At 50.2% G+C, this 8,669-nt stretch overlaps 2 protein-coding genes across 2 annotated transcripts; one reads left to right on the top strand and one right to left on the bottom strand.

Annotated features, from left to right (window-relative positions):
- Positions 1–1,321: 1,321 nt before the first annotated feature.
- Positions 1,322–4,158, top strand: CCL1 (C-C motif chemokine ligand 1). The gene is made up of 3 exons (XM_033089192.1): positions 1,322–1,426; positions 2,825–2,939; positions 4,024–4,158. Exons 1-3 carry the CDS (start codon positions 1,351–1,353, stop codon positions 4,124–4,126), a joined length of 294 nt encoding a protein of 97 aa, XP_032945083.1. The 5' UTR covers positions 1,322–1,350; the 3' UTR covers positions 4,127–4,158.
- Positions 4,159–6,393: 2,235 nt separating this feature from the next.
- LOC117013817 (C-C motif chemokine 13-like) lies at positions 6,394–7,766 on the bottom strand. Its single transcript, XM_033091303.1, has 3 exons — positions 7,637–7,766; positions 6,952–7,069; positions 6,394–6,536 (listed from the first exon to the last, which is right to left on the bottom strand). The coding sequence occupies exons 1-3, from the start codon at positions 7,710–7,712 to the stop codon at positions 6,431–6,433; spliced, it is 300 nt and encodes a 99-aa protein (XP_032947194.1). The 5' UTR covers positions 7,713–7,766; the 3' UTR covers positions 6,394–6,430.
- Positions 7,767–8,669: the final 903 nt, after the last annotated feature.

Below are 8,669 nucleotides of genomic sequence, written 5' to 3'. Positions count from 1 at the left end.
TGCCACGTTCAGGGCATTGCAAGTATTCAAATGTGCAGGAATCCATGGAGTTATAACATGAGGAGCCATGCCTATCCAGGTGAACAGCTTGGACTTCATCCACTTGACAATGGGAAGCCATTGCAGGTTTGTGAGCAAGAGAGGACACACTCAAAATAGATCAGCCTCGCCAACGCTCTATGATTACATAACGCACAGTGGCCTCATGATTTTAATACACAGATTCAGCCCAGCTACTCTTTCTTGAGCGCCTACTACATGCTACTACTTATTGCAAGCACTGCACCCAGTGGCTTCGTGACCTGGCCACCCTGTAGCTGTATGGTCACATCTCTTCCCAGTCATTTCCTCACTCCTGTTACTCTCCTGACTGACACTCCACACCCCAGCTCTATCTGGCATCTCTGAATGAATGTGCTCCTTCATGCCACACTGTCTGTACACAAGCGCCTCCCTCTGCTGGCATGGCCCTTTCCATCCAGCTCTCTGCAAGAGACTCGGCTTGAGGACATCCCCCTGGGAGGCCTGTCTGTTGCCTTTGGGAAGCTCTCAGTCCTCGGTACCTTCCACATGGCACGTCTACTGCTGTCATTACACTGGACGGCCTTTACTCGGGTATCTGGACAGTGGCTGGAGGTCGGTCATGGCGTCTCATTTTCTTCTCTGGCGCAAACCAAGGGCCTAGAACAGAGGAAGTTGTTGGAAAGTGTTGAGTTCATTGAAAAAGGTGAGATTGGAAATATCTGGGCCCGACACTTGACACAGCAGATCTTATTTAATTCTTATTGCATATCTGTGAGGCTTTCTTCGTGCATACCATACACGTTACTATTTCCACTTTGCTGTGGATATGTGACTTGGATGCGATTAGGCAACTGCTAATTTGCAGAGCGGGCATTCAAACACAGGTGTGTCTCCGTCCTGGTCCAGGCTCTTCAGCTTTGCCATGTTCTAGGAACAGTGGTTGCATCCCTCGATGGAAGATGTGGGATCAGAGAAGCTACAAATAGTCCACTCCCTCTCACCTTTCTGCCCTGCTTACAGCTTCTACTCATTTCTTCAAGATCCTTATCTGCTGCTGCACTTGGGGTTAGGGTGTGTGGAGTTTCCACATACCTGCATACCCCTCCCCACCCGGTGAGGGAAGGAGAGGCGTTTTCCATGTGGTCACTGGATGTGAGTAACCAACCACCTCTTCTGGTGACTTCCCCACCTCTGCACCAGGGTCCGGGAAACCCCATACCATTCCTTTTAAAGCTCTGGGCCCTACAAGATGGGCCAAGGGACTGCTCTCAGCTTCACCAGACTCATCAAGACCACTCGAGGAAGTCCTGAGGCAGAACGCCCGCGATGAAGCTCATCACCATGGCCCTGGTGTGCCTGCTGGTGGCAGGGATGTGTCTGCAGGCTGTGGACAGCAGGAGCTGTGAGTGTGGCTGGCGTCCCTTTGCTTCTCCCTGGGGAGGGTAGAAATGCAGTCAGGCGCTCTGGGGCTAGGGGACAGGGCTCATCGTGGACTCACTGCCTCCATCTCTCCTGCTCCGGGATGAATTCTTCCTGAAGAGGAGACGTGGAGGACTTGGATGGGGTGGGGGCAGAGGGCCAGCAGGAGAACCATGAGTCTGGGCAAACACACACGGCTGAGCCGCTAGCTCCAGCAAAAGGAGACCCTGCATCACCCAGCCCCTGCAGACTGATGGAGGGGAGCTGTGAAGTTGTCAGGCCAAGCTGGGAGCTCTGAAGTCCAGAAAGGGGACTGTGTCTTGTCTCCACAGAGTAACAGATAATGGGTAGAGTCCGAAGTCAGGACCCGGGGCCGTTCCAATTGGCTAAGCTTAGGCAAGTCACTTTACCTCTCAGACTCTGGTTTCTCCATCAGTAAAGTGGAATTGATAATGTCTACCTTCTGAAGCTGCTGACAGAATACTGACCTGACACCAAACACGTGAAAGGGGGCTTTGTAAACAGTAAAACCGAGAGGAAGGAGCCAGGGTTGGAATGCAAGTCTTTAGAGGGTGGAGTGTGGGAGGGGGTGCAGATCGGGAGTTGGGGGTCAGGACAGAGCTGAGAGGGGAGGAGGGCATTCTGGAGAGTGCATTGGGGAGGCGGCTAGTTCCTGAAGTGCTTTCCTTGTCATTTTGTCAGTTTGAACTCCTTGAACAGTTTCTCATCCTTCCCCAGCTTTTCAGACCATAGTTGTCTTGCATGTGTCAGACTCACCACCCCCCGGGGTATGGCATCCAGAGCCCTTGGACCCCAATACTCAGGCAGAACCACACACTAGTGGTAGGATGGCAGAACCGGAAGAGACGCTATAATATAAATCAGTCTAAAAAGTCTTATTTTACAGATGGGAAGTCTGGAGCCCAGGTGAGGGTTCATTTTTGACCAAAGCCACCAGCTGGTTTGTGGGGAGCTAGGATCTGAACCCCAGGGTCCTGACTCTTTGCGTAAATACAGAACTAGGTAGCTGATGAGACAGCACTGCACTAGGGCCCTCTGGATGTGGTCCCAAAGCCTGGGCCTGTCCTGGAAGGGTTTTGTTGTTGTTTTTATTATTATTATTTTTTTCTGTTGAGGAATAGTGTGTTTTTCCAGGACCCATCAGCTCCAAGTCAAGTCGTTGTTTTCAATCTAGCTGTGGAGGGCGCAGCTCACTGGCCCATGTGGGAATCGAACCCGCGACCTTGGTGTTATGAGCCCTGCGCTCTAACCACCTGAGCCACCTGGCCGCCCTGTTGTTGCTTTTAAAACCATCCTGAAAGAAAGGAACAAAGTCCAGGTTGAGAAATGGATATAAACCATTTTTGTGCTTCTCTTCTAGTGCATGTGTCGACCTCCCATTGTTGCTTTGCATTTGCGAAGAAAAAGATTCCCCTGAAGAAAATCCACTGTTACAAATACCCCAGTTCCTCCTGCTCCCACAGCAATGGTGTAATGTGAGTGTCTTCCCCTGTTCAATCCCTGACTTCTTCCTCCAGAGAGTGGGGACCAGTTCACCTAAAATTAGCATAGCGAACGCTAGATGGCAATGTCCCACCAGAATAAGGTTTCTAAACCCGGACAGTGAAGCCACCAAAACCTGGGTGCAGAGCCAAGTGTGGGCGCTAGGGGGAGCTCCGCGCTTCTTAGCTGGTGCCAGTAGCTGCACCTGTGTTCCTGCCCTGACTCGTGTTTCTTGGAGCTCCAAGGCGCCGAGCATTATATCCTAATATTTTATGCCCAGAGGAAGGAATTGCTTAAAAGCTCTAGGCATTACTGCATAGTAAAAAGAGTGAGAGGGTCATGATTAGTTTCTGCCTGTAGATTTGCCAACCTGTAGTCTTGGGCGACTCTGGGCAGGTGCCTAACTCTTCTGTACTGCATTGTGCTGGTACTCCTTTGCACTCCTTATCTGTGAAGCGGAGTAAACAGCGCTGCATCATAGGGTTATAACGAAGCTTGACGGAGATGGCTTACACTCAGTGTCTATAAGGCACTGTCATGTATATTATCTTGGCTAACCCTCTTGGGGGGCACATTTTCATTATCATGAAAACTGAGGATCAGGGAGGTGGAGAGATTTTTCTAAGACCACCTAGATAATAAAAGGCATAACTGGTCTATAGTTTAGACAATAGTCAAGTTTCGGAGGTGGACAGATCAGAAAAGAAACAGATCTCTCTAGATCCAAAGAATGACTGGTGTCCCAGATGCACACAGATACATGAAAAGATAGAGCAAAGAGGCCCCGTTGAGGGGAATTTTCCATGCTAGCAAATCCTCAGAATGTTTTCAGTCTTCAGCCCTACTCTGATACACCAAATCATAAACTCAGGGAAACAGGTCCAGGAAACGCAATTTAATAAACTCTCCCTGAAGCTTGGGTGTGCTTCCTGGTATGCAAGCCACAGGTCTGATAGAGTGACTTCATGTTTTACAGAGAGAACAATTTAGGGACAGTCAGCAGCAAGGAAAGTGACATGGGACTTGTGCATGGCATGCAGGGGGTGACTCAGTGTTTCCTTTGTTCTTTGCCCACAGATTCAACATGAAAAGTGGCGCACGGATCTGTGCCTTGAAGAAAGACAAATGGGTTGAAGATAGTTTAGAAGGTATAGACCTCTGCGGACCAGCGAAAATATGATCAGACCCCTTTCTACCTTGGACTCCAGAGACCACATGACTTTAGCTGGCCCCCCGATCCCCAAACCCATACCAGTCCTTCTGCTCCAACTTTGCTGGGTCATGGAGAATCTGGTGGGTCTTGATAAGCTATGTTTTATGATTTAAATCATAAAATCTTTAATTCCTGCCTTCCTGTACCTCTTTGACCCCTCAGGGATTTCAGGGTACAAGCTTGATTGGCATTGATGGGCGGGGTCCAGGGGCTGAGGAGGGGAAAGTGGGAAAACGTGTTGGACCTGGTGCCAAGGGAACTGACTTCTTCTCAATAGGGTACAATAAATGACTCACACCTCTCAGTTGACTATTTTTGTCCTGGGGAAGTAAGCGCTGATTCGTGCTGTAATGTAGATTCTCTGCTTCCAGGTTTGGCAGTGGGGGGAAGGTACAGTGTAGCAGCAAGCTGGTGCCCAGGCCTGGGTCTACATTTGGTTGCAGGACGCTCTCCCTCCCTGTCCCACCCAGAGGGTTCAGGAGCTGATGTTATCCAAGTCACAACTGCTCTAGCTGGAGGGGATCTTGTGAGGTCACCTGCCTATAAGATGTTGCTAGCCCCATTTTATAGATGAGGTGACTGAGGGCTGAAGACAGACATGGAGAGGCCTGAGGATACATAGCAAGTCAGAGTTAGATCTGGCATTAGAGCCCAGGGCTCCTGCCTTGCAGGACAAAACTCTTTCCTGGGTCCCAAGTTGCCAAGTGCCTGACACAGCAGGGCGCAGGAACCCTCTCTCCACGAGACAGACCCTGCAGAGTGGGTTGGCAGGGCCTTTTCCTTGGAGAGTGTTCTGGTGAGTGTCCGGCATGATTGGATCCAGGGCCAATAGAGATGCCAACACAGCTTAACTGGAGGGAGGCAGGCTTGGAAAAGCAGGAGACTCCTCCGTGGACATAGATCCAACTTGTGTAATGTTGACTCTTGGGAGAATAGCAAGGGAGGGCTGTCAGTTCTGAATCTTGGCATTGGCACCCCTTGAAAGCCCAGCTTGGTAGCTGTAGGGGAGAAGGTCTCATGTCCTGTGTCTCAGGGCTTCTCCTTCCTTCTCCAACATTCAACATGTCACACATCTGGCCTATTCTTCTTAAAATACCTCTTCCCCTCTGACCCCAAAAGTGTCCCGTTTCACCCCATTTCCTCTTGCCTGGACCAGTGCAGTTGGCAGTTCTCCTTTGCCAATTGTCTTTCCCATGGCCACAGGCTACACTTCCTGGCACGCTCCTGCCCTCTCCATGGCTCCAAAGCCTTGGGCATCATCGTCCTGCCGTCAGAACTAACTCCAAACTTCCCACCTTAACACTGCAATTCCTCTATAACCACACCACTACCTTCCTTTCTAAACTTCTCTAACTTTTCCATTCTGGAACCAAACTCTGACCACCTGGGGATATTCCTCCCCTCTGCCCTCTTTTCCATCCAAGGTTGATCTTGTCCCATCTTCTCTGTCAAGTCCAGTGCTAACTAGGACTGGGTCATCTGGCTTTCCCCTGGGGGTCCGGCGCACATAATGTGTGTATTACTGCAGGATGGAGGACTGCTCCCAGTGGGGAGGCACTGGGGCAGGGGTACCAGTGAGAAGCTGATGCTGGGACTAGAGTCATTGTTCTAGAATGTCCTGGGCAGGTACACCAGGCTCTCCCTGACACTCAAATAAGCCTGGGCTAGCCATGGCCAGGGCTGCTACATGTGCATTCCTCTAGCACCCTCTGCCACCCACCTGCACCTCAGAGCGTCCCCTATTGGTTGGGAGTTACCCCTTGAAGAAAACTCTGCTGTTAGTGAGTTAAAGCAAAATGTATTTTCTGCAAAAAGTCAGCAGTCCTACGATTGCATTCATCTTTTCATGATGACATACTTAGCAACACCTGGCACTCACAAGGCGCTTTCCTCCTTAGAATCCAGTAGCCCAGTGTCCCCTGATTCTTACCGGCACGCTAACAAGCCCTGGGGAGTTAGGCAGGAGAGGGACCCTGCCTGCAGCTGACAGAACAAGGAACTGGGGCTCATGACAGGAACCAACTGGCTCAAGGCTCTGGATTTTTGTTTTGTTTTGTTTTTTTAAAAGATTACCAATAGTCAAAATAACCCAACCAGCAACAATTCAAATAATATGAAATATTACTTAAAACATAGTACATTTTACATTGCAAAACAGAAAGCACCTTATTTGAAAATTACAGTAAAATTCGTCCAGGGTATAGACTGGAAGGCGAGAGGAGAATAGTGGTTTCTCATACTCTGGCTTGGTCTTAGTGTGACTGGAAGAGTTCAAGTCCTCGGGGTGGGAGATATTTGATCCAGATGTTTCATGTAATTCTGGACCCACTTCTCCTTTGGATTGGCACAGATGCTCTTGGCCAGTTTGGTTCTGAAGCTGTGGAGGAAGGAGTGCTAGCACAGTTAGATGAAATACTTGAGGGTTTTCCCCAAGAGATCCCGTTCTCCTTCCAGGAGGGAGCGAGGGTGTGGAAAGAAGGGGCCTCTGGAAGTAGCTGCTGTTTTTGCCACCCTGGGGGAATCTGGCCTGGCACCCACTAAAGCCACCTTGAATGGTGCCCATTCAAGGAGCAGGCTGTGGGGGCGTTACTGGCTCTCTCTGGGCCTGTTTTTGATATAATAATAAATTGATGTGGATTACATAGTCCGGTTAGATCTTATCCTCTGACTATAAGATTCCTAAATTAGTCTGAGGTCTGTCTACTGGGGCAGAAGTTTGGATCGGGAGCTATGAAGAATGGGCTGGGGGTGAGGTGAGGTGGAGTGGAGGTAAACAGTGTTTTTCTACTCACATGACAGCTTTCTGGGTACACTGGCTGCTGGTGTTTCGATAGCTCTTCAGCTTCTGCAACGCGATCTTCTTATTGTTAAATGTGAAACAGCAAGTGCTGGACAGGACATTGAGGGCAACTAGAAATAAAGTCACAAAGAAAAAGCCCTTTAGGAGCTGCTCGGTTTCTCTCAGATTGACTGCAGCAGGAAGTGTCTGGAGGAGAAGGAAAGCCGAGAGGTAGAAGTGGGTCTTACCCACCCCAGGTCCAATGCTCCTGCCCTCAGCCCCGAGGCAGATGAGACCTGGAACATATGGCTAAAAATCTGAAGTCAGTTCTCTCGGCTGAGTGGTGGGAACGCATCACTGCTGACTGGGGGAGCCGGATGTGGCAGGTCCTGGATATGGCCCCCAATCTGCAGAGTTTGGGAGGATCACCTGGGGCCAAAGCAAAGGCCCTGGATTTGGAATGGGCAGCTTGGGTTTTATTCTGGCTCTGCGATGGCCGAGGGGAGGGATGGGACTTCTCTTGTCCCCAACATGGGCATCTGCATTCTGTCTTTAAAATTAGACGTTAAAATGAAGCTCTGAAGACCCTTGGCTACTCTGATAGGCTGGGAAGTGGGGCACTTTGGCTTAGGGCTTCCTAGAAGGAGAGAAAAACAGAGGGAAAGAGAGAGAGGGAGAGAAGGAGGGAGGGGCCTTACCTGGCTGAGCCAGCACCTGGGTGCTGAAGGTGGCCACAGTGAGCAGCAGGCACAGAAGGGCAGCGGAGACCTTCATGGTGGAGGGTGAGGACGTGAGCTCCAGGTGGGAGTTGTTGGTGTCTGGGCTTGTCTCCACCTCTCTGCTTCTCTGGCCGCTCTGCCTGCCTTTTATAGGAAACAGAGAAGGTGGAAGCTGCCTGGGCAGGGTCATGGTGAAGTTAAGATGAAAGGGGTTCCTGAATCGGATGACCCAATGATGGCTGGGCTGCCAGAGTTTTCCAAGAAATGCAAGAGGGAAGCTGCGGGCTAGGGCAGGGTATGCACTGTTTCCTTCCAGCCTCCCTGACCACAGGGAAGGACACAGATGTGCTGCCACTCACCATAGGAAGTGATCCAAAAAGATTTTCCGTAGTCTTGCCCTGTCCAAAATGAAAAATAACTCCGGTAGAGAAAGAGCACTGTGTCAGGGCTTTACACGCGTCATGTATTTAGTCCTGGCAAGGTCTGCACGTACCACTATCACCATGCCCACTTACAGGGGAGATCACTGAGGGCCAGAGAGATGAAATAACCTGACCGAAGTCCCATGGGAAGTGAGTAGTGACATTGGAAGAGAAAGCTAGTCTCTTCACACATAACCACCAAGGCGGTTTCAAACTTCCATTTAGCTGCAGAAGTCTTTTTCCAAGCCACGTTATATGTGGAAGTCCCACATTTGAGACAAATCAAAGCCAGCTTGTGGTGACAGGGGCTCCTCGTATCACATATTGGTGTCCTCTTCTGCACCTTGGGCCCTGAAGGATTTGAAAACCACTGATGTGTCGAGGCCCCTTGTTTTCAGGAATGACAACACATATTGAGTTTCTAGAATTGTGGATGGGAGGGGAGGTGTGTGCCTGAGCCAGGAGCTGGGAGGAAAGCCCTGCAAGGAATGGTGGGAGGGAGGGAACAGAGCTGAACTCCTGTAGAAAACATGGCGAGGCCATTTACCTCAGGTTCCCATTTGCACGCTCACTCCTGGTTCCCAGATATT

The sequence above is a fragment of the Rhinolophus ferrumequinum genome, chromosome 21, assembly GCF_004115265.2.
Source record: "Rhinolophus ferrumequinum isolate MPI-CBG mRhiFer1 chromosome 21, mRhiFer1_v1.p, whole genome shotgun sequence".
Classification (NCBI taxonomy): Eukaryota; Metazoa; Chordata; class Mammalia; order Chiroptera; family Rhinolophidae; genus Rhinolophus; species Rhinolophus ferrumequinum.
This window is presented reverse-complemented; position numbering and strand designations above follow the sequence as displayed.

What these genes read in the sequence shown, in the direction of transcription:
- CCL1 (XM_033089192.1), top strand. Translation starts at nt 1,351, where the DNA reads ATGAAGCTCATCACCATGGCCCTGGTGTGCCTGCTGGTGGCAGGGATG. An exon ending in GGCTGTGGACAGCAGGAGCT is followed by an intron (nt 1,427 to 2,824) that starts GTGAGTGTGGCT and finishes CTTCTCTTCTAG; the next exon opens with TGCATGTGTCGACCTCCCAT. An exon ending in TCCCACAGCAATGGTGTAAT is followed by an intron (nt 2,940 to 4,023) that starts GTGAGTGTCTTC and finishes CTTTGCCCACAG; the next exon opens with ATTCAACATGAAAAGTGGCG.
- LOC117013817 (XM_033091303.1), bottom strand. Translation starts at nt 7,712, where the DNA reads ATGAAGGTCTCCGCTGCCCTTCTGTGCCTGCTGCTCACTGTGGCCACC. An exon ending in CCAGGTGCTGGCTCAGCCAG is followed by an intron (nt 7,070 to 7,636) that starts GTAAGGCCCCTC and finishes CTTTATTTCTAG; the next exon opens with TTGCCCTCAATGTCCTGTCC. An exon ending in TGTACCCAGAAAGCTGTCAT is followed by an intron (nt 6,537 to 6,951) that starts GTGAGTAGAAAA and finishes CTTCCTCCACAG; the next exon opens with CTTCAGAACCAAACTGGCCA.